Genomic DNA, 22,851 nt, shown 5'->3' with positions numbered 1-22,851 from the left:
ATGTTATCGAAGAAATTTTTCTCAGCATGCATCATATCTAAATTATGCTGAATGAGTAAATACTTCTAATATGGTAGCTCCCAAAATATATTTCTTTTCCTCTAACCACACTTGTTCACTCTAATAATGTACTTATTTATATCATCAGAATCATCCTGATATACAGGTAGAAATCCATAATTGTCAATTTCATTAAGAACTTCTTCACCTGACTTCGATACTGGAAGAAGTTTCTTAACCACTTCATTCCTTTTAAAAATTTTCTTATTTTTTTTTGAATGGGTGATCAACTGGTAAAATTTTTTAATGATTATCAACTCAGGATATCTTTCCACTGCAAGGCAATAAAAATGCATTATACTTACTCATGAAATGTTGACATGCTAACTTGCCAGTACTCCATCTTGATAACATTGAGTATGCTGAAAAATCATTAATCGTCCATAACAAAGCAACATGCATTGTAAAGTTTGATTTACTTGCAATGTCATAAGTCTTAGATCCCTACATTCCATAAATGGTTCAATTCAGCAATCAAAGGTTGTAAAAAAAGTATCTATTTGCCCTTTTGGATTCTGAGGACCTGGAATAAGTATAATAAGAAACATGAATTCATCTTTTATGCACATCCATGGAGATAAGTTATATGGTATTAATATAACTAGCCAGGATGAATATTATTGCCCATAACTTCTAAATTGTTGAAATCCACTTGTGGAAAGTCTAAGTCTCACATTACGCAGTTCCATTGCAAAGGAGGAAAATCTTGTATCAATATGTGTCTACGTAGGCGAATCACAAGAATGACACATTATATCTCCTTCATGTACATGGTTTTGATGTCACCTCATGTGGCTTGTTGTTGCGGCAGATGCATACAAGCGTTGGAGCCTAGCAATTAATGGGAAGTAATACATGACTTTCAAGGGAATATTTTTCTTCTTCTTCCTAGACATGCAACTACTCTGCTTATAACGAGGATGATTACATATTCTGCATTCCATCAGTTCACTATCTTTATTCCAAAAGATCATGCAATTATTGATACAACAATGAATCTTCTCTACTAGTAAACAATCATGTAGTTATCAGCGGAGAGTAACTCTGACATCAATTGACACATTTCATCATAATATCGTTCAGAGAAATGATATTCTATCTTCATGTCCTATAATCTTGCAGTGAATGGCCAGAAGGAATGTTTTCCCACAATTCTCTCTCAGTAGCTTTCAACATGTCATATATTTTCTAAACTTCAAGTGTAGGTGTTTTCTCTATATTCGATTGTTCATATGCATTTATTGCGTCGTAAACCATTAATTGCATTGCATTCATATGCCTTGATGATTCTTCTGAAGTAATCAGGCAGGATGACGAAGCAACTGAAGGTCTAATTTGTTCAAATATATATGATTCTCCATGACAATACCAGTTGTAATAATTTAGAACAAACTCATACATATATATATGAGTTTTCACTGTATCTTCATCACGGAAAGTTGTATTTCTATATTTGTGCTTATTACATGGACATTTTAACTCGGCGCTATTCGAATATTCTGGATGAAACTTAATGAAGTTCACAAACTCTTCAATCCCAGTAAAAAAATTCTTAACTAATAAATTCATTGTCTAACTTATTGTGCATCCAAGTCTTGTTCATATACATTATATTCTAATAGGAATAACATTTTCAACATGATTAATCATGTCAAATTAAACATAATTATATTTTCAAACTATACAAGTAATTTCAATATGGACAAGTCTAATAAATCAAGATGGTTAATCATGTGTCGATCATGCCCAATTAGTGCGGGTTGCGGCTGAGTAGTGCTAGTGACAGCTGATTAGTGCCGACCCCACCTGATTAGTGTTGTCCACGACCGAATAGTGTAGGGCCACACCCAATTGGTGACAAACCAGGCCGTGCAGTATCGGGCCATGCTGAGCAGTGTTGGCCCTGCTCTATCGGCCGCGGCCAAGCACTGGCTGTCGCGACCCTGCTTTGTCGATCGCGACCCTACTCTAGCGGCCGCGATCGAGCAATGACGACCACGACCCTGCTCTGGTGGTCGCAGTCGAGCAGTGGCAACCGCGACCAAGCAGTGGTGGCTGCGGCGACCCTGCTCTGGCAGCAGCGGCCGAGCATTGGCGACCACGGCCTAGCTCTGCCTAGCGCAGGTGAGCAATAGTGGCCGCAGCCAGTAGGGGATAAATCAGAAAGAAGAAAAACAAGGAGAAGAGGAGTACCTAAACGTCGTAGGAGGATAAGCCAGAGGAGGAGAAGTTGATCGCCGGAGGAGGAGTCGATTGTCGAACATAAATAGGAGAACTATGCACGTAGGGAAAAAGGAGTTGGGCACATGAACCCTAATATCCCAAATATAGCGACAGATATTTTTTAATCCATCACTATTAGTGACGGATAATATTAAATATCTGTCGCTATTCACGGCAGTTTATTTAATTATCCGTCACTATTCGCGACGATTTATTTAATTAACCATTACTAATAGCGATGATTTATTTAAAAATCCGTCGCTAATAGCGATGGATAATTAAATAAATCGTCACGAATAACGATGACTTTTTAATATTCCGTCATATATTATATGTTATCTGTCAAAATTGAAGATATTTAGGGTAAGTAGATACGATGGATAATTAAACAACTACGGACTATCTAATTATCCGTCTCTAATAGCGCCAATAATTTATAAATCCGTCTCTAACCGTAACACGGATAATTTAATTATTTGCCACTATTAGTGACATTGTCCATTTGTCACTAATTCGACAGTAAAAATTTATGTTTAGCACCTCGATCGTTAAATTTACGTAGAGTAGCGGCGGATAATTTTATTCTATCGCTAATTGTGATAGCGATTAACAATTCTATCGCTACTGAGCTATGGAAATTTAATGGTGATCGCTAATTTCGTTTCTATTTGCTGCTTTTTTTTTTCTTGCAGTGTAAAACGAAAGATCAGTTGTCGTCACAAGCAGCCATACCCTTGTGAAAGATCAGTTGTCGTCACAAGCAACCATACCCTTGTAAGAATTCGTTCGCCTCTGAAATTAATAGTCAAAATGTGAAAAATTGTTCAGTGTTCTTGTTGAAGATTCAAGATTCTACCAGTTCGCAGAATCAAATTCATTTCAGCTTCTTCTTTCTTATCTTCATTTCGTGTTCATTTGATTATCCTTTCTTAAACTGCATCATATATATTATTTATCAACTTAAAATGTTCATATTAGAATAACAATCATATATATTTTATTGGTAGAGAATCAAACAGATTGCGCACCGATTGAAAACCTCCAGTTTTCCTCTCCGTTGACTTTTGGCATGATTTGACTTTCGGATCGTAATATCTTCATCTCACGTAAGGATAAAGGGATCTCACTAAGAGACTTGCAAATTAAGTCTTAATAATGCACTTTTTTCTTTGCTCAACATCTGTGATGCTAAAATTAAGGCCATATGTGCAGGAAGTGATCAGGCAACAGCCATGCATGCATGTTGCACCAAAATACTTACTGATCTTGCAATTAACACCTTGTCTCGATCGGTGGCTTGCATCATCTTCTTTACTAACGTAAATTTGACCTTTTTTATAATGATTTTACATAAATTTGAAAACAAGAATCACCAATCTATGGATTGTCTTTCCTATCAAGTCTTTAATATTGCTAATCTTTTTTGTGGCCTGTTCTTGAGCATTTAGACCGAGTAATTCACTCCTTTTTATCCATAGCAACTTTAAAAACATTATTAAATTAAAGATTCACCGCCCTCAAGACTCACACTCACTGATACATGCTGCTGCTCGACAAGGGAGGGTTAATTAGTTAAACAATAACAAGCAAGCAGAGCAAAAGAAACCTGCAGTTGCTGTAAACCTAATTAAATTCCTGCAGCATCCAATCATTTGGGAGATTACCCATTTACTCAAACTCGTGGTAGTAAGATTTCATGGCGGAGGTCACCGCGACGTCGGACGAGTGCAACTCAATCAAGCAGCCACTGCTCATTAAGGCCGTCTCACATGGCCCGCCCTGGTGCAGAGGTTTCATTCAGGGAAATCGAAGCTCTTGCCTCATTTAATTAACTGCATCTATATATATCCTTCATATTTATTTATGCCAAACTACCGATCGATGATCATCATCACAATTGATAAACGGGACTTGCTTTGGGAACAATTAACACTAATGCATAATTGAAATTTTTATTCCTCGCCTCGGGATCGTTTACCAGTTAAAATAAAATCAAACGCGCCTCGTGCCATTGACTTGTTTTCTACGATATCACCTTTATGCAAGTCCACCGGCGGAGCTGCCGGAGTCAATCCAGGCCTTCATCATTCTTATCAGATTGCTAGCCACCTACTTATTGACGCCACTTTGCACCATCCTACGTCTCACTTCTCTGCAAGACTTCTTCCTCCTCCTCCTCCTCGAATGGCGATGCCTTCGTCGTCGTCATCGTCATCGAGCACCGGAGTTCCACCGGGGTTCCGGTTCCATCCTACCGACGAGGAGCTACTGCTCTACTACCTCAAGAAGAAGGTCTCGTACGAGAAGTTCGAGTTGGAGGTGATCAGGGAGGTCGATCTCAACAAAATCGAGCCATGGGACCTCCAAGGTCGGTCGGATTCATCTTAATTCGATCACATGAAATAATTATAATGAATAATTGGTATATTATTGGTGTAGAGCGATGTCGTATTGGGTCGGCGGCGCAAAATGAATGGTACTTCTTCAGCCACAAAGATCGCAAGTACCCGACGGGCTCGCGCACCAACCGAGCCACCACTGCGGGCTTCTGGAAGGCCACCGGCCGCGACAAGTGCATCCGCAACTCCTACTCCAAGATCGGCATGCGTAAAACCCTCGTCTTCTATCGTGGCCGAGCTCCTCATGGTCAAAAAACTGACTGGATTATGCATGAGTATCGCCTCGAAGACAGCGACTCGCTGTCCGTCGATCCCAATATCACTGCGTCCAATTCTATTAATGTGAGTTTTATAAAAATGATGATTTTGTTGAGATTGTTATCGATTAATTAGTTTCTTTTATGTTTTTTTTTTTTTTTGAATTAGGAGGATGGATGGGTGGTTTGCCGGGTGTTCAAGAAGAAGTGCTTCTTTAAGGTCGGCGGCGGCGGCGGGGGCGGTGTCGGCGAGGGAATCGTCGGCAGGCAGGGTGGAGCCGTGGAGAGCCACATCGCCGCCGAGCATTCGCCGTCGTCGCTGAACTCTCTTCACTACCTCCACCCGAACCACCACCACTACCTCCACCACCACCACCACAACCACAGTTTGCAGTACTACTCCCACGCCAACGCCGCCGACAACGCCGGCATAAATCCGGCGACGACGTACCAAGTGCAGGACCTGCTGACCAACCACCGGCCGCCGACGTCAGGGTACGACTTCGCGGTTCTGCCCGGCGACTCCGGCGCCTCCGCGATGCTGAAGGCGTACGGAGGTGACGACGCGATGCAGAACGAGAGGAACGGTAGCCACGCGGGGGAGTGGGCAGTGCTGGAGGCGGTCGGGATGCCGCCGCCGCCGCCGCCGCAGCAGATGAGTCTGATAGGGAGCCAACGCGGCGGGGAGATGGACTTGTGGGGATCATACGGAAAGTGATCATATGGTGGTGCATCATGCATGTTATTAATTATTCGGCTATAAATATTAATTAAACCTATTTTATATCAATATCATTATTATTGTTTGTGTATAAACACCATACAATATATTCTAGCTCGTATGTGATCGTCTTTTGTGTTTTTTTTTTCATTGCAATAAGAACCGAGTGGAAGCATGCTGTTGATCAAGTGTAAATTTGGAATTTTTATTTCTGTATTATGCCGAGGATAATTTACTTTTCTTTTCAACTATTTCAGTGTACAAATGGAAGAGGAGAAGCTTAATACTTGAAACAAATGGAAACTTACATAAACAAAAGTACAAAACAACAACAACATACTTGTTCACAAAATTAAGCTACTTGTTATTGAATATTGCCACCCTAACTCTCTCTGTTCCACTACAAGCCCTACTGAAGACTTGTTCAGAAAATTCAGTGACTTGTTTTGTATGATAAGATCTAGTACTCCATTTATCTCTAATGACCAAGCCGGCCCTCGGTGTGTATATATTGATCTTGTTAATTTGAAAACGGAGATGTTTAACTCGTCGGTAATGTGTTACTTTAGTGGTTGTTAGGAGGGTGACATGACTCTTGGCCTGCGAGGAAGAACACTCAAAGAAGGTGGGTTAGAGTGGCGTCCAGGGACATCCTAGCTAGCGATACTACTCCGATACTCAAGTAAGCTCTCGACGAAGAAGAAAGTAGTTGTTGGAAATTAAGGTTTAGAAAGTTATGTGCACTTACCTTTTTCCATGGAATTCGCCTACCTTTTCTAGAGCTAGGAGGCTTTGCTATGTTCTCCGTATTATCCACAAATGGTACCATGTTTCCCCCGTTACTCACAGGCGTTATCACATTCTCTGGCGTAAAAGGTAATCATTCCCCATTTATTTTCACCGCTTTCGCCATGACGCCTGCGTATACAACTGTTCGTCTAAGGATCACCTGAAATCGATGGCACCCCAGAGCCGGGAATTAGGTGTAGCTGAGAGTTAGGTGTAGCTGGGAGTCAGGCGTAGCCGAGAGTCGGGAGTCAAAAGTAGTCGAGAGTAGTTAGTAGCCGGGAGTCGGGCCTTGTTGACCCCTGCCTTCCATCCTGGCTCAATTATTGACCTTGTTAGCCACGTGACCCTTGGGAAATACCTCTACATTACTAATCCTATTATTAAGTCTTGTCAAAAGATGTGCGAGTCTGACTAACTAGACTGCAACATTATATGACCAGCTCCTGGTTTGATTCGTTGTACATATGGACAAGAAGAAAGTTTGCGGTGCATCTTTAATGAGATCCTCGCTTTAATTATCGACATGCCTCTTAAATGCAGGACACGCCTTGTCAGCCTCGGCCTTCCAATCCAAGAGAATACCTTTATCTCCGAGGCTATATCAAATTAATATGATGCGACCTTTCGAGAAGAAGAACGACCACCTATCTCCAACATAATGATTATTTCCATCCTCGTAATACGAGCTTGATCGGACGGCTAATAGTATTTCCCCATTTCTTAACTGATCTCATCCCAAGGGTTCCGATTAAATGCTACCTTCTATAAATATGGTGGAAGGGCACTCATCATTTTATGCAACCCTATTTTTGTGTCAGCCGACCTTCCTCTTTGTCTGCCGACCTTCATTTTCGCTTTTGCTTCAAGTTTCTTGTGTTTTCATACTAGAATAAGTTCCTAGTTTTTCCGTTGTTTGAACGTTCACCAGTCTACCTTTGGTTCTTTACTATTATTTTAGCCTTGATCTTTGTGATGGCGGCAAGGTCTTCCTCATCGTCAATCCCTTGGTAGTAATCCATAGAGTCAAGTTTTAGCAACACTTCCTTATTCACCTAAGGACCATATATGGGATTCCTTATAACCACGTCCTAATACTCCCTAATGGTAATGATCAGTTAGATCGTCCACCTCTGAGATGTGTTACCTTCTTCCACAGTCACATGATAAGCGGACTACATTTTCTCATTCATCCGTTTTTCTCTGAAATATCACAATATTTCCGCATTCCTTTGTCTCAATTGGGGCCTAACTCCCTCTGTATCTTGACCAAATTGGAATAGTTATTTTGTTCTGTCTATATTGTTGGTGCAATATCCAGTAGGTCAAGGTTGACCTAGTTGACCAAGCGTAAACTTTGGTCATGGTTTCGATGTTTGACAATACAGAAAGATATGTAGACATGGACAATGCAGGTGCAGTTGTCCGTGCGGAGAGATACTGATCAGGGTCTGATCAGGTTGGATGAAGAAGAGTCAAGTAGGTCAAGGTTGACCGGATACTTGACTGGGAAGTCCTGGTGAATGAAGCCATGCAGTTCGGAAAGTCCTGGTGAGTGAAGCCAGGCAGTCGGAAAGTCCTGGTGAGTGAAGCCAGGCAGTTGGAGAAAGTCCTGGTGAGTGAAGCTAGGCAATTGGGAAAGACCTGGTGAGTGAAGCCAGGCAGGTGAACGACCTAGTGAGTGAAGCTAGGCAGTTCGGAAGTCCTGGTGAGTGAAGCCAGGCAAGGGGAATCCAGATGGGTCAAGGTTGACCAGACATCTGGTGAAAAGTCCAAGTATGGAGACTTGGCACGGGTAAAGTCCAAGTATGGAGACTTGGCACGGAAAAGTCCAAGCAGGGAGCTTGGCACGGGAAAAGCCCAAGTATGGAGACTTGGCACGGGAAAAGTCCAAGTATGGAAGCTTGGCATGCGAAGTCGGAGAGGGCTCGGTAGCTCGTTCTCTGGACCGAACGAAGTCGGAGAGGGCTCGGCAGCTCGTTCTCCGGACTAGGTCAGAGAAGGCTCGGTAGCTCATTCTCTGGACCGGACGAAGTCGGAGAGGGCTCGGTAGCTCGTTCTCAGGACCAAGTAGGGTTTAGGGCTGGGAGCTCTAAACCTGGATCGGTCTGGTGACAGATCCAGTGATACGCTGGGTTATCTGATCGGTCTGGTGACCGATCAGTAACCAAACAGAAGCATTCTGTTGCTTGTCTGATCGGTCAGCAGACCGATCAGTGATTGATCAGAAGGAGATCACCTTCGGGAGGGAAAGGTCCTGATCGGTCATGGGACCGATCAGGGAAGGACCTGATCGGTCCTCATGACTGATCAGGGAAGGGCCTGATCGGTCTTGTGACCGATCAGGACCCTTGTGGACCGATCAGGATGAAGCCTGATCGGTCCACGTCCTAGCCGTTGCGTAGCAACTGCTAGTCTCTTCTGTGTCTTCTTCGCAGGTTATAAAAGGGGTTGAGGAGCTACTGTTCCAGGTGTTACTTCTTCCTTCTTGCCCCTGCTTCTTGCTGCACTTGAGCTCTCTGATTCGTGAAGCTTCGTGTGAGCTTCCCCGGCTGGTCAACTGCTGCTATTCTTCTGTGAAGTTGCTGCTTCGACAACGGAAACCAGTCGAAGGCAAGCAAGGTGTTTTACATTCATATTGTTTGTATTTCTTGCTGTATTTCTATCTTGTTGTTGCAAGTTATTGTGGCGAGGTTTCTCCACCCAGAAGGAGTTGTTATTAGCCGGTTTTCCGGGGTCTCATCCACCGACGGATTGATAGGCTTCGTCTACCTTACGGACACGCCAAGGAGTAGGAGTATCATCTCCGAACCTCGTTACATCGACGAGTTTGAGGTTTGCTATTCTCCGTTGTCGTTTCTTTTGTTTATTTCCGCTGCGCTAATCCTAATCGTAGGAAGAAACACGAAGATTTGGGGTCGGCTATTCACACCCCCCTCTCTAGCCGCGATCATCGATCCTAACATATATCGCCTTCCTTTGAGTGCTCATCTTTTTTATTGTTTCTTTTATCCTAAGAAGATGAAAGATGTGGTATTCTTCTTCTCCTCTCAAGTGGATCATGGTATACTCAAGAACCTCCCCACCTCTCATAAAGGGTGGTAACCTCAATTTTTCTTTGTCTGGCCTCCTGATCTAGTGTCTTGGCCAAACTATTGACTATGAGATTTACCTGTACTTGGTGCGAGGCTACTTCCTTACGTCTAAGCAACTTTAGGATATGAAGTTCGATAGCACTTTTTTACTCGAGGAGGAACTGCTTCATATGTTTGAATTGAGTCATCTTCCAATCCCTCTTCAACTATCTTTTGGTGTCATCTTGCCTCTTTCTTTGACTCTTGTTTTCTAACTGAAAATACTTTCTTTATTGTAGCCACCACCATGCTGAAGGTTATTTTCCAGAGTGCCCTCAGAATGACTGATGCTAAATTGGAGGCAAGGGGTGTTGAGATTGTTGATCTTACCAAGGTGTAGACCCATATAGATGTCACACCTGCTTCAATACTCGTCGTCAAAGTCATCCCTCCCTTAACTCTGATGGAGGTTACTCCAACACCCCATGAAGGGGATACATCTCTACCTAACACTATTCTATGAGAGACCCTACAAATCCTGATCCGGTGTTGTCCGGAGAATCTGGGACCCCTCTTCACCTAACTCGAAAGAGGTGTCGTTCCTCTTGAATCACTCATTGATCCTCTCCACCAGCTAAGGTTTCACCATTCTCCCACTCCTAGACTTCTCGAGTCGAGGTTCTTCATGTCAGTCCTATGACCTTGTCGGTGCTGCCTAGGCCTACCCCTACTAGAGCCTCTACAAGCTCTTGCACTTCACTGCCACCAATTGATATTGCCCCCGAGGCCTCCACTTCGATGTCACTTCAGTAGGGAGATCTAGGCGTCAGTACCTCTCACCCCTCGTGTTGGGCCCTTCATTTCCCCCGTAAACAAGGGCACTGGCCATATTGGAGTAAGAGTCTCCCAGGACCCCAGGACCTTGAGGATTTTCAATGGGTGGCCCCATGGCCAAGAAGTAGGCAAATGGTGAAGTCGTTGCCGAAAGCCTTTCTTATAGAAACCTAGTCAATGACCAACTAAACATCGAGGTCGGCCACATGACCTGACTGACTGTTTTTAACCAACGACTGCCCGAGTGGTGGTAAGGCCACCATGAACTACAAGCTCAGGTGAAGGACTTGAAGGTTCAACTTGCCGCCTCCAAAGCAGAGACTGCTACATCCCAAGGAAGGTTATCTCGCATGAAGGAGCTAGAAGAGAACCCCAACACCGCTTTATCCAAATTCGTCAACTTGATTAATCCTTGCTAATGAAACGAAGAACAGGTTGTAGGCCCATCATGAGGCGAGCCAATGGCAGGTACAAATTAACATCCTTAAGACTCAAGCTAAGGAGTTCGAGTCGGGGAAGAAAATGCAGCGAAGGAAATTGAAACTTCTAGTGGTCAAAGAACATGCCAAAGTGGTGGCAGTGACAATGGAGGATAAAACTGTAGAATCGAATAGAATTTAGATATCTCCACAATGATATGATATTTGTTGGAACTCCAAAGTGTTTTGATGTGATCAAACAAGTTAAGTTATGTCCTGTTTAATTTAACCCTTGTGTCTAAGTGTGCAGGAGCTTAAGAGCACAAAAAGTCGAGCGGAAGAAGCGGCTAGCGAGAAGGATAGCACGGGGAGAGAGTCGACGGGTTCGGTGCGTCCGAGAGATGAAGTGCCGCGGAAGAGTACATCGGTGGACGAGAAGAACGTACACGATGTTCGAGGGACGAAAAATCGAGGAGGAAGGCTGCTCAAGGAGAATATTGGAACTTGGGTTCGGGTGAGCCATATTTCAGATGGCAGAGATTAGCCAATATAACGGAGCTGGAGCGGAAGACCCGGATCGAGACGAGCTGAACTAGAGCAGAGGAACCATACCGTAAAAAGTCAACTTGGTTGACTTATATGGTCCGAGCGCTTGGAACCATTCCGGGCGCCCAGAGCCTTTAATGTGGTCCGGATGCCCGGAACCTAAATTCTATCAGCAATGATGTGGACGCTGACCGACGCGTTGGGGATATAATTCTATCCCCCCAGACGCCTGGAACCCTTCCAGGTGCCTCGAACAGTGCTATAAATATAGCACTGATTTCAACGCAAATCAAGTAACTCCTTTGTATCTGCTTTCTTTTAATTAGTCTATGTCTTTTTAATTACAAGTATTCTTTATTTAGTTGATAGTCCAAGAAAGGGTAGATTTATTTTTTCAAGGCAATTCACCCCTCCTCTCTTGTTGACCTCCAAAAGGACCAACAATATTGTCCACTTTGGCCTTAAGTCCTTATGATTTTGCTCTTGGGTTCTACCCAAAAGACCTCATGCCAATGGAGATATCTTTTCTCTTATAAACTCATGATTTTTTTCATGTGTTTTCAATGTGGGACTATGTTTGCAACCTTACAACCCAACAATCCCCCCTCAAACAAAGGACCACAGGCTTCCCACGTCCGATCCTCAATCTACCAGGTCTTCCTGTCCCTTGGTCCACCCGATCTACTAGGATTTCCTTGCCTAGCCGCAATTAGGACTTCCCGCCTGGTGTCTGGTCCTCTTGATCGGAACATAGGAGCCCCCACTTTCTTTGTTTGAAGTCAATATTGTACCTACATGGCTCAATCAGACCATAACTCTTGTGTACAGTCAGCGATTAAACCTTCTGGCAGTCTACACTCTAATACCAATTGTAGGATCGAAAAAAATTTAGATATCTCCACAATGGGATGATATTGTTCACTTTGGGCCTAAGCCCTCATGGTTTTGCTCTTGGGCTCTACCCAAAAGGTCTCATGTCAATGGTAATATCTTTTCTCCTATAAACTCATGATCTTTCCCATGTGTTTTCATGTGAGACTATATTTGTAACCTTGCAACCCCAACAAAAACTACTAGGGATAAGCTGGAAGATGGCCAACAAAGGCTTAATCTTCAAGAAGTGGAACTGACAGCTACTCGGAAGGAAGCTTGATCTAACAAGGCCTTGGCCGAAGATCGTCTGCATGAGTTAGAATCGTCCTATAATAAAGTGAAAACAACTCTGACTTGAGTTGAGAATGAGCTATGATGTGGGTAAAATATATCTATTTTTATGCATGCTTTAACGCACATTCACTTGCTTTCTTTGCGTATGTTTGATGTATTTTCACCCCTATTTGTTATATTTTTAGCATAATTACACTTTTTATCAAAGATCTACTTTTGTTTGATTTTTTGTCAATAGGATACATTTTTGGAGTGAAATAGTGTGAAACATAATTCAGAGAGACAAAAGAAGAAGTAGGGTTTTGGCCGTGTGGTTTCACACGGCTGTATCCCATCTCCCATGAGCAAGCAGCACACGGTCATACCAAAAGCCACGACCGTACCATTCATCCAGAGAAGAGGAAGGCTCTGTCCGTGTGGATTCACACGATCGTGCCATTCCACCAAAGCTCAATCAAGTCCTGATCATGCCAAAAGGCACGACCGTGTCACTCAAGCCGAGCGGATTCAAGGTCTTGCTATGTCAATGGGGCACGACCGTGACATGGGCCACTCCCTGGCCCATGCCTTGCTCTATATAGAGGGAGTTCTTCCCCTTCATCAAGGGAGGAGGGTTCTCCCTTTTGGGAGACTCGTCTTGGTCAATATCTACACCCATTCGATGATCTGAAGCCATTTTCATCATCTTCCTCGACTCTAGAAGTAAAGGATTGGATCCAAATACTACTCGACACATCAAATAAGCTTCTCAAGCTTCTCTCCCCTTCTTCTTTTTAGATTGAGTTTTGATGCTTGTAATTTCATTGTCTTTGGATTCTTTTCTCCTTGTTATGGAGTAGATAACATTTTTTTAGGATTAAGAAAGCAATTATGATGTGAAATTAATGTATACTCTTGGATTTACTAATTTTCTTCCATATAACATTGCTATGCTTTGTATTCATTCTATCTAATGTATATATGATGTGTTTGTACTTAATTCTCATGTTTGGTTGAATGATTATATGATTTTAGTCACCCCGTGAAGGGGATGCACTAGATTATATGATTGGGGGAACCTAATGATAAGAGTAATCCTTTAATCGGACATCTAAAGCATCGCCTCAAAAGCGGGAGTAATTCTCTATAAGGTAGTATTGAATTAGGCTTATTGAGTTATTTCTATATTCATGTTATCAAGTGTTTAATGAATTCTTATGGATGTATGACCGGGGGGGGTCCTAGTGATAAGGATTAACCCTTGAACCGGATTTTATAAGAGAATCACTTTCATTAGATAGCTTTGGATGTTAATAGAGATGACACTCCGACATGATCACTGCGGGGAAATGTCAATAATGAATCAACTTTTCTACGTGTGGATAGGAATAGAGGATAGGTAGTTGGTGATCCTAGGTTCATTGATTAGCATCATAGTGAAACTAAACTCATAGAATGTTTCCCTCCAACCAAAGTCCTCAACTCTCTCAAACTCTCTCTCTTTCTTCCTCTTAATCTTGTTTCTCTTTGTTTCTCTTCACTTTAGTGCATAAATTTTCAACAATCGATCGTTTAGCTAATTCGCCGTGATAGATCTCTAGTGCTTATATCCAATCCTCGTGAGATCGATATCTTTTATTATTTGACGACACCCGTGTTGGATCCCCTTAGGCCAACTAGAAGGGAGGTTGAATAACCCTGCACAAAACAAAAACAAAATACCCTTCTCAGACTTTAAAAAAACACTTGCATATAATGAAAATAAAAAAGATAAACCAAAAAGGGCGAGGCTCACAGTTTTACTTGGTTACAACCGGGGAGGTTGTTAATCCAAGGAAGTTAATTGACTAACGATCTCCTTTAGGCGAAGAAACCTCTTTACAACAATGAAGCATAGAAAAATGAAAGCTAAACTAACAAATGAAGTGCACAAGTGTTGTATACAAGAAATGCTTGTTGATTGAAAAGTTTCTGGACCAAAGTTATATTTATAGTCTTGGTCGGGGTGCCTGGAAGGGTTCCAGACGCCTGGAGCGGGATAAAAACTTATCCCCGACGCAACGGTCAAACTCCACGTCATTGTGGATAAAATCTCGGTTCCATAGCTATTACTTCAGATTGTGATACTAAATTTGTCAGTCAATTTTGGAAGACCTTATGGGGAAAGCTAAACTTCAACATGGCCTATCACCCTCAGACAGATGGTCAAACCTAGGTAGTTAATTGAAGCTTAGGAAATCTTCTAAGATGTCTCATAGAAACCAAACCAAAGCAATGAGATCTGATTTTACCTCAAGCATAATTCGCATACAACAGATCAAAGAACCTGACCACTTATTTGAGTCCTTTTGAAGTTGTTTATGGACGAAACTCATCCGGGGTACTAGATTTAGTCCCTATTTCATGTCTAGGACAAGCTAACCCTAAGGCTGAGGAGATGGCTAAGCATCTTCAGGTCATTCATGAGCAAGTTAAGAAGGCTATTCAGGAAAGCAACGCCAAGTACAAGATCAGGGCAGATCGGCATCGACGTCAGGTTTTTTTTGGACGTTGGTGATATGGTTTGTATTGTATTAACTTGTGATCGTTTTCCTATTGATGAATATAATAAGCTCAAAGATTGGAAGATTGGACCTTGTTTGATACTAGAAAAGACTAATGATAATGCTTGCAGATTGTGATTTCCTAGTTATTTAAAAACTTCTAATGTTTTAAAGGTAAAACACTTAAGTCATTGTGTTTTGGAGCCGGATACATCCACCCTAAACTTGAAGACGAGTTCTCTTCAACTTCAAGCGACTGATGTAGAAGGGGATCCTAATTAGATTTTTTCAGTAGTTATCCATTAATTAAGTTTAATTTTTTTAAAATTATATTTAATTTTATTCTAAATCTTAGAGAACCAAGTCTTATTAATTAATTTATCTTAAATCTTAGAGAATATATCTTGTTAGTTAATTATCCTAAATCTTAGAGAATAAGTCTAATTGATTTTTTTTTTTTTTGGTTTAGATTTTTTTTAAAGTTTTGAAACCTATATAAACCTATACTTAGATGATATTTAGGATAAGTTATTTTGATATTGAATCAATTAGTTTCGCTTAAGACAGGTTACGACTACATCTCTATTATTTGCGCACTTGATTTTATAATAAGTTTAAGTCTAATTTAGACTATTCCTTTTTTTTATTACTTCTCTCTTGTTTTCTTATTAATCCTTCTACAACTTCACACCTCAAAATAATATACATATTTTGCTCGACGTCAACTATTATGTGAGAAAACTCATAGGGTCGATCGATAATAAGAATAATAAGATCGATCGATTATACGTTGAAAGACTTATACTGAGTGGGAAGCTGGATCCCCTTGCTCCGGACGGACATATGACTGACCGGCTTTGTGGTAGGTCAAAGATCCCTTGAACTCGATTGGTTATCGAATGATCGGATATATAATAGATGTCTTAATACAATAATGAAGCACTAGACCCTCTAAGTCTAACAACCCCCCTAAGTCTGATCGGCTCCTGGGTTAATTGTTCTAATACTGAAGGCCTTAACACTAGGCGAAGAGCAAAATTACGCTAAAAATAATACGCTAACTGTCGTCTCCTCTCAACTTTGATTATCACATTACTTTAACTTTGACACAGTATTCCTAAGCCCCTCCGTAAATCCGTAATATCTTGTATCAATAGCAAACGTCAATTTGTGCGGATCAGAGTTAGAAAACAAGAGTTCTATAGTCATTTGGTTTATTTGGCATGATTATGAAAACATGATTAGCGTAATTGGATTAAAACGAGAAACAAAACTATAATTAATTAGCGTAATCAAGATCGGATCCAAATTAGAATCTACTCACGAGAGCTCAAGAAGCATTCAAAGGTGCACCTCCCTCCACAACTGCAGTACTGCACCGCTTGCTGCCGCCTTGCAATCATCTTCCTCCTTCTATTCCTTCGCCGCCACCTCCATTAATGCACAAAGCCAAATGAAATCCATGAACCACACCATCCAATTTTAAAACCTCACGAGAGCTTTTTACCTCCATTTAAACCACTGCACTTTCCTCTTCGTTATCGCAACAACTACCGACCACACTTTTCCCACTCCAATTCCTATAAATTAAACCCCGAGCATTTGCCCATCGTATAGCAAGTGTTCCCCCATGAAAACCATGTTAGCACAATTCATTCTCGCCCTTAACTTGCTCCAGGCAATTACAAGTCGAGCATGGTTCCTCTCCGGCCAGGCCCAACCTCAAGTCCCATGCCTCTTCATCTTTGGCGACTCGCTCGTCGACAACGGCAACAACAACAACATCCTCACGCTCGCCAGGGCCAATTACCGCCCTTACGGCATCGACTTCACCGAAGGCTCCTCCGGCCGCTTCACCAACGGCCTCACCACCGTCGACGTTTTAGGTACCTACCTACATACATACATGTACCTCATAGCTAGCACAAGCTTTAATACAAACAACACCGGTGCACAGCTCAACTACTTGGCTTCCGGAGCTTCATTCCGCCCTACGCGGCGGCGCAAAGATCTGACATTTCAAAAGGCTTGAACTTCGCTTCCGGCGCTGCTGGCATCAGAGATGAAACTGGCAACAATCTGGTATATATATATATACTACAAACAGTAGTAGTGGAAGAATATTGCCACATTTTTGTGACGATGTAGTTTTGAAACAGGGCGACCACTACCCTTTGGCTCAACAAGTGAACCACTTCCGCGATACGGCGACGATGATGACGAGAATGTTCAGAGGCAACACCACTCGGGCGACAGAGTACCTCGGCAAGTGCATCTACTACATGGGCTTGGGAAGCAACGACTACCTCAACAACTATTTCATGCCCACCATGTACTCCACTAGCCGAGAGTACAGCCCCAGCACTTACTCTGCTCTCCTCCTTCAAGACTACTCAAGACAACTCTCAGTATGCACAATTTAATTAATTTCCTTGCGCTATCTGAATTCATACGAACAGTTCATAGTAATCAATTGCGTAGGAAATGTACGATTTGGGAGCAAGGAAGATGGTGATCGTGGGAGTGGGGCAGATAGGGTGCATACCGTATGAACTCGCTCGAAATAACAATAATCGTAGCAACAAGAAAGATCCATGCAACGAGGAGATCAACAAGGCGGTATCGATCTTTAACACGGGCCTGCTCAGAATGGTTAATCGCTTCAACGCCCAGCTGCCGAACGCCAAATTCATTTATCTCAACACTTTCGAGAGCTCCAAGGACGTTGCCTCGAATGCAACGGCTTATGGTACGTAATTCATTGATTGGACTGCTCACTACCAATATTGTTTACATCGATCGACTGATCGATCGTTTTCGTTTCGGGCAGGGTTCAATGTGGTGGACAAGGGCTGTTGCGGAGTGGGAAGGAACAACGGGCAGATAACTTGCTTGCCGTTTCAGACGCCGTGCGAGGACCGGTCGAGGTATTTGTTCTGGGACGCGTTCCATCCGACGGAGGTGGCAAATGTTATCTACGCCAGGAAAGCGTACGATTCCTCTTCTACGTCGGAAGTGTACCCCATGAACATAAGGAGGCTTGCAATGGCTTGAGGAATCAGGGGAGAATTGCACGCGTTACTGGTTAATTTTGGGAGTTTGAATGACAGAAATAAATAAAGCTAGTTATGTAATTCTAGATCGAATCTCATGTCTTTAGTAATGTTTACCTTCAAAGCCTTTCTACTGGACAATCTCTGGGGCGGGCTGAGATATTAGGAAGGTCGAGTTGCCAAGTATCGACCTAGGTCAGTGTGCCCGAGCTATCCCATGCTAGAGCCGATAGAGTAGCTGTTCCCGGAGGCCCGGACTATCGAGTGGCCTTGCTCAAGTCCAAGTGGATTTGAAGTATAATTGAATTATATATATTATTAGTCTTATAATTTAGATTTAGGTAAATTATTTTCGTGGCCTCTAAATTTTTTTAATAGTCTATTTCATTTTTGGCCTTCTAATTTTTTTTCTAAACAAATCAACCCTTTAACTTTTTTTACTTTTTTAATGAGTCACTCTCTCTGTCAAATTTTTCTAAAAGAATTATGAAAATAATGAAATGTGACTCCTATCTATTTTTTTAGAGGAGTTTTTTTTCTAAACAAATCAACCCTTTAACTTTTTTTAACTTTTTTAATGAGTCACCCTCTCTATCAAATTTTTTTAAAGAATTATGAAAATAATGAAATGTGACTCCTATCTATTTTTTAAGAAGTTTTAATTTATCAAAATCGAGATAAATATATTTTTTTTATTAGTCATTATTTCAAATATTAATAATTATTCATAATTTATTTATTTCATATTAATCCTAGGATGAATAAATAAAAATATTAATGATAAATATATTCATCTTTTATCATCGTCATCTTTGAATCCGGAAAAAAATTCCGCTATAAATTGTCCATTTCCCTTGCTTATCACTTTTTTTTTTTCCTACAATGATCTCGAGTGGTATTGCACGAGTCTATATTTTCCAGTTACAACGCCGGTAGTAAACCCGGGTAGATTTTATCAGGTAGACGAGAGTTGCTCAATTATAACGAACAGTCGCCGTAGTCAGGAGACGGCAGCGCCGTCCGATAGGTAAATGGACAGCAACAACGCCACCCACCGTCTCTGCTGGATGCGCCACGTCGCGCCGGGTGAGTTTACCAGTCAAGGAATGACAGCCTGTCACCAGGCTTTTCCTTCCCTCGACCTTTTTCTCCTCCTGCCCCCTCCCATCTCTCTCTCTGTCTCTCTCCCCGTCGTACTAATTACTCGTTGTTCTTCTCTTTTCTCGCTTTCCCCCTTCTTCTTCCAACTAGGATTGCTATCGCTGTTTCTTCGTCTCGCGGCGTTCTCCGAGGCCCCTGGTCAACGGCTGGGATTTGGGAGGGCTCTCTTTTGACCCGAAGATCGTCGGATTTGGCTCTCTGCCGCCTCCGGAGGGAAGAGCTTGAGAATCTTGTCTGGAGGGGGTGCATCGTTGATTACGGCGCTTGTCTTCCTTGATAGGTAGATTTTCTTCGCTTTTTCTCATTTTTTGCTTCCTCTATTTAGCTTTTTCTTTGTGGTAATTATATGGAATTTAGTCGAAAACGTGGTTCGTAGGCAGTGCGTGTGTTTTGGGCCTCTGATTGAAAAAAAAGGCGTTAGTATTTATATTCACCACGTCCTGGTTTTCTGCTTCACATATTATGCCAATGGAATTGCTTTGTTTGCTTCCTAGAAGGTAGAAGATACCTTAACGTAGTTAAAGAAGACTATTCTTGCCGCCGTTGTTAAGAGTGTTGCAGACATTCGGAGTTTTGACTGATTTGCCTTAATCCAGTTATTTGTTAAGTTGTTCCAATTATGGGTTTCGAACAATAGGTTTAGTCTGACTCAACCTTCCAATGTGTTTATTGATTGAATTCTTCGTGTCTGGAAAAATACATATTTAATAGTATGTTTACAATTGGATGCTGGGTTTGAAAATGAAACAATGGTCGATGAAGCTCTAACATAGAGATGCAAATTATTGTTTTTTATTCTAAGACCAGCTAGTTCCATCTGTTTTGCAGTATTGCACATAGAGACCAGTCAGTTCTTGCATTAACTTTCAACTTCTTGCCGTTTGCTTGGTATCTTACGGTTTGAACTCTGTAGTTTAGACTGTGGATTAGATTGGATGTTTTAGTACCTTGATGTTTTAAGTTTTATGAACTTGATATTGACTCTTTTCTTTTTTGGAGTTTAATGGACTAGGAAGTCACGAGCATCTTCAACTGAGCAACGTACATGTTGTTCTAATGAAACATAAAAATTAAAAGATGGGTATAAAATTTTTCCATGCTCATATCTTCTAACTAGACGGGGAGCCCTGACGTTGCCATGTGTTCTAGAGATCACAAGTCACAGATGTAAGGTTGTGTACGATAGATCCTTTCCCGGGATCCCGTATTGACAGGAGCTTTGTCCACCGGACTACCCTTTATCACATATCTTCTAACTAAGATCTACATTTGCTAAAAATAAAGAAGCATTTTGGTTTTCTAAAATCTTCAAGGTTATAGTGGTCAGTACTCTTTCTTATATGTCGTGGCAGCGGAATTCATTCTATGAAGTCTTTCAAGTACAGTTTCGTATCCATCCAACCGATGATATATCTAAAACTAATCAAGAGGTTCTGAGATTTGGGTGGATGCACTTTGATATTACATTAAATATAATCATTGTTTGTGCAACACATGAAACTGGTATTGACTTTGCCTGTAAAGTTACTATTCTGAATTGGTCCAAATTGGAAAATAAAGCTCTAAAAAATAGAGCATTCAAGACCAATCTGCTTTGATTTGTCTTACCATTTGATCTAGACAGCCTGTCATGGAATGCTATTTTTGAAAAGAAAACTATATTCTTATTATGCATGATGATTAGGTATAACTAATTTGACAAATTTGTTACAGATTGGATGGTTGCTTTTGAAAATTCATCTTTACTTCAGAGCAAATATGTGAACACAAATTTTGAGGCAGCAGCTAGCTTTGTCATACTTTTGGGCCTTCTTGGTTCTGATGCTGGCAGATAGCATGCTTGGAATCTGTTCTTCAGGTGATGCTCGTGACACGTCTTGCCACCGATGCATTTGGTATACTGACGATTTCCCTAGTCTTCCTTGCCGCTGTTCTTGGTCTAGTATGCATATTCCATTCCCTGTACTTTAAATTCTGCATCAAGAGAAGGTGTTATCCACAGTTGAACTACTTTAATGGGCCCTGGATTAGCCGCATTTTTCTAATTCTAGTCTCTATTTGGTGGGGTTTTGGAGAGATAATCAGGCTCAGTTACCTGAAACCAAAAATCTTCTCCAACCAAGCATGGCAGAAAAATATCTGCAAGTTCTATGTCCTTTCAAATTTAGGTTTTGCAGAACCCAGCATGTTCCTTTTGCTATCATTCCTTCTGCATTCTGCATTGCAGAAGAGAGAGTTTGGCACACTCAGTCCTCGATGGAACAGAAAGACCCTTTTTTACGTGCTCCTCTGCTGCTTTCCCATTCTTTCCATGCATTTTGCCCTTGTTTCTTTTGGACCCAAATATAGCAATCAAGTGAATAGTGCTAAGAAAAGAAACATTTCAAGGTTCTTCAGATATGTTGATTCTTCATCAGATGGTGATACTATATGCATGTATCCTCTATTAAGCACTACAATTCTTGCGGTCCTTTATGTTCTGCTGAGTTGCTATATTATATGGATTTGCACAAGGCTATTGAATTTGGTTATCAACAAAGGTCTGAGGAGAAGAATTTATGTGCTGGTAATGCCCGTCATCTTTCTTCCATTGAGGGTTGCTCTTATTGCACTGTCTGTTCTTCCTCCACCAGGCAATGCACTGTACGAGGGCATTGTATTTTTAGCTTTCCTTGTGCTGCTATCTTCTATTGCCGTTGGGATATTCATGCTGGTATATTTTCCTGTAGCAGATTCCTTGGCCTTGAGAAATGTAGGTCATGTTGAAATCGAAGGAATACCATATGATGATTTCTATTATGATGGTGCATCTCTCATGGCCAACCAGAGTCATCAAGGTGTATTCAGGAACTCTGATGAATCTCTTGTGCGGCACTCCACTCCCTTTCAAAGTCTGAGCTTGGAAGGATTTCCTGCATCGGAGGCTACAAAGGCAGATTTTCGTATGGGATTATAAACTTTCCCTTGACAGGAGTACTTGCTTCACCCTAAGATGATTCTGCAAGTTCTCGTTTTTGTGCCCTTTTATTATTTTGAAGCCTATACAGTTTTGGATGATGGATGTTGTAAAAGCCAAGAGATATTAATGAAGCAATACTGTTCGAACATGGTTTGCCGTTTTCTCATTTGGATTAGTTTTGCCATATTTCTGTCATCCTCGTGTTCTTTATAGGCTCTGTGAAATTACACACTTTGGTAGTTGGATAATGTTAATGTTTAAATGTTCCTTAACAATTTTGACAAAATACTCTCCTGAGCCACAGCTTATAATAGCTTTAGCTGAGCTGTTGCATACTGTTTGTGAATTATGGCTGGCAGATATGATGTTTGTTGGATTTTTGCTGCACTGAGCTGTGAATTAGTATGACAACTAGTTAGTTCGCATGAACTGTCAAGCAAAAGTAGAGAAGCTGTCATACACCAGAATATATATGAAATTCTATAATTTGTTTTCGACTAACAAAGTTAAGAGCATCTTTAGTCGTCATATATTATTCTACATTTTTCATCTGAATTTTTAAAATATTATTTTTGAAGTTTCAAGAGATGCTTCATTATTTCCTCGTAAGTAGATACAAAAGTAAGATTTTTAAATAGGAATAGAAGTATCTCTAACTTTCCATTTAAGG

General features: G+C 41.4%; 3 protein-coding genes across 5 annotated transcripts; all 3 read left to right on the top strand.

The window, feature by feature from the left end:
• Positions 1-4,455: 4,455 nt before the first annotated feature.
• Positions 4,456-5,657, top strand: LOC122003570 (NAC domain-containing protein 76-like). The gene is made up of 3 exons (XM_042558664.1): positions 4,456-4,651; positions 4,723-5,024; positions 5,109-5,657. The coding sequence occupies exons 1-3, from the start codon at positions 4,468-4,470 to the stop codon at positions 5,655-5,657; spliced, it is 1,035 nt and encodes a 344-aa protein (XP_042414598.1). The 5' UTR covers positions 4,456-4,467.
• Positions 5,658-16,625: 10,968 nt separating this feature from the next.
• LOC122003569 (GDSL esterase/lipase At1g33811-like) lies at positions 16,626-18,215 on the top strand. The gene is made up of 5 exons (XM_042558663.1): positions 16,626-16,894; positions 16,966-17,090; positions 17,168-17,416; positions 17,490-17,757; positions 17,839-18,215. The coding sequence occupies exons 1-5, from the start codon at positions 16,639-16,641 to the stop codon at positions 18,060-18,062; spliced, it is 1,122 nt and encodes a 373-aa protein (XP_042414597.1). The 5' UTR covers positions 16,626-16,638; the 3' UTR covers positions 18,063-18,215.
• Positions 18,216-19,211: 996 nt separating this feature from the next.
• On the top strand, positions 19,212-22,467 carry LOC122005315. 3 transcript variants are annotated; one of them, XM_042560315.1, is made up of 3 exons: positions 19,212-19,502; positions 20,936-21,788; positions 21,955-22,092. In XM_042560315.1, exons 2-3 carry the CDS (start codon positions 21,084-21,086, stop codon positions 21,967-21,969), a joined length of 720 nt encoding a protein of 239 aa, XP_042416249.1. In that variant the 5' UTR covers positions 19,212-19,502; positions 20,936-21,083; the 3' UTR covers positions 21,970-22,092. The 3 variants fall into 3 exon arrangements, with proteins under 3 accessions (XP_042416249.1, XP_042416248.1, XP_042416250.1); XM_042560314.1 differs by having other exon boundaries at positions 20,936-22,467; XM_042560316.1 differs by lacking the exon at positions 19,212-19,502 and having other exon boundaries at positions 21,654-21,788; positions 21,955-22,467.
• Positions 22,468-22,851: the final 384 nt, after the last annotated feature.

This window comes from Zingiber officinale, chromosome 7B (genome assembly GCF_018446385.1).
Source record: "Zingiber officinale cultivar Zhangliang chromosome 7B, Zo_v1.1, whole genome shotgun sequence".
In the NCBI taxonomy this organism is placed as follows: domain Eukaryota; kingdom Viridiplantae; phylum Streptophyta; class Magnoliopsida; order Zingiberales; family Zingiberaceae; genus Zingiber; species Zingiber officinale.
The sequence above is the reverse complement of the archived record's forward strand: the minus strand, read 5'-3'. Positions and strand labels throughout refer to the sequence as shown.

Bases quoted from the DNA above. Each gene is read 5' to 3' on its own strand.
- LOC122003570 (XM_042558664.1), top strand. From the start codon at position 4,468: ATGGCGATGCCTTCGTCGTCGTCATCGTCATCGAGCACCGGAGTTCCA. The intron at 4,652-4,722 runs GTCGGTCGGATT...TTATTGGTGTAG, and splicing joins CGAGCCATGGGACCTCCAAG to AGCGATGTCGTATTGGGTCG. The intron at 5,025-5,108 runs GTGAGTTTTATA...TTTTTGAATTAG, and splicing joins CTGCGTCCAATTCTATTAAT to GAGGATGGATGGGTGGTTTG.
- LOC122003569 (XM_042558663.1), top strand. From the start codon at position 16,639: ATGAAAACCATGTTAGCACAATTCATTCTCGCCCTTAACTTGCTCCAG. The intron at 16,895-16,965 runs GTACCTACCTAC...ACCGGTGCACAG, and splicing joins CACCACCGTCGACGTTTTAG to CTCAACTACTTGGCTTCCGG. The intron at 17,417-17,489 runs GTATGCACAATT...TCAATTGCGTAG, and splicing joins ACTACTCAAGACAACTCTCA to GAAATGTACGATTTGGGAGC.
- LOC122005315 (XM_042560314.1), top strand. From the start codon at position 21,084: ATGCTCGTGACACGTCTTGCCACCGATGCATTTGGTATACTGACGATT.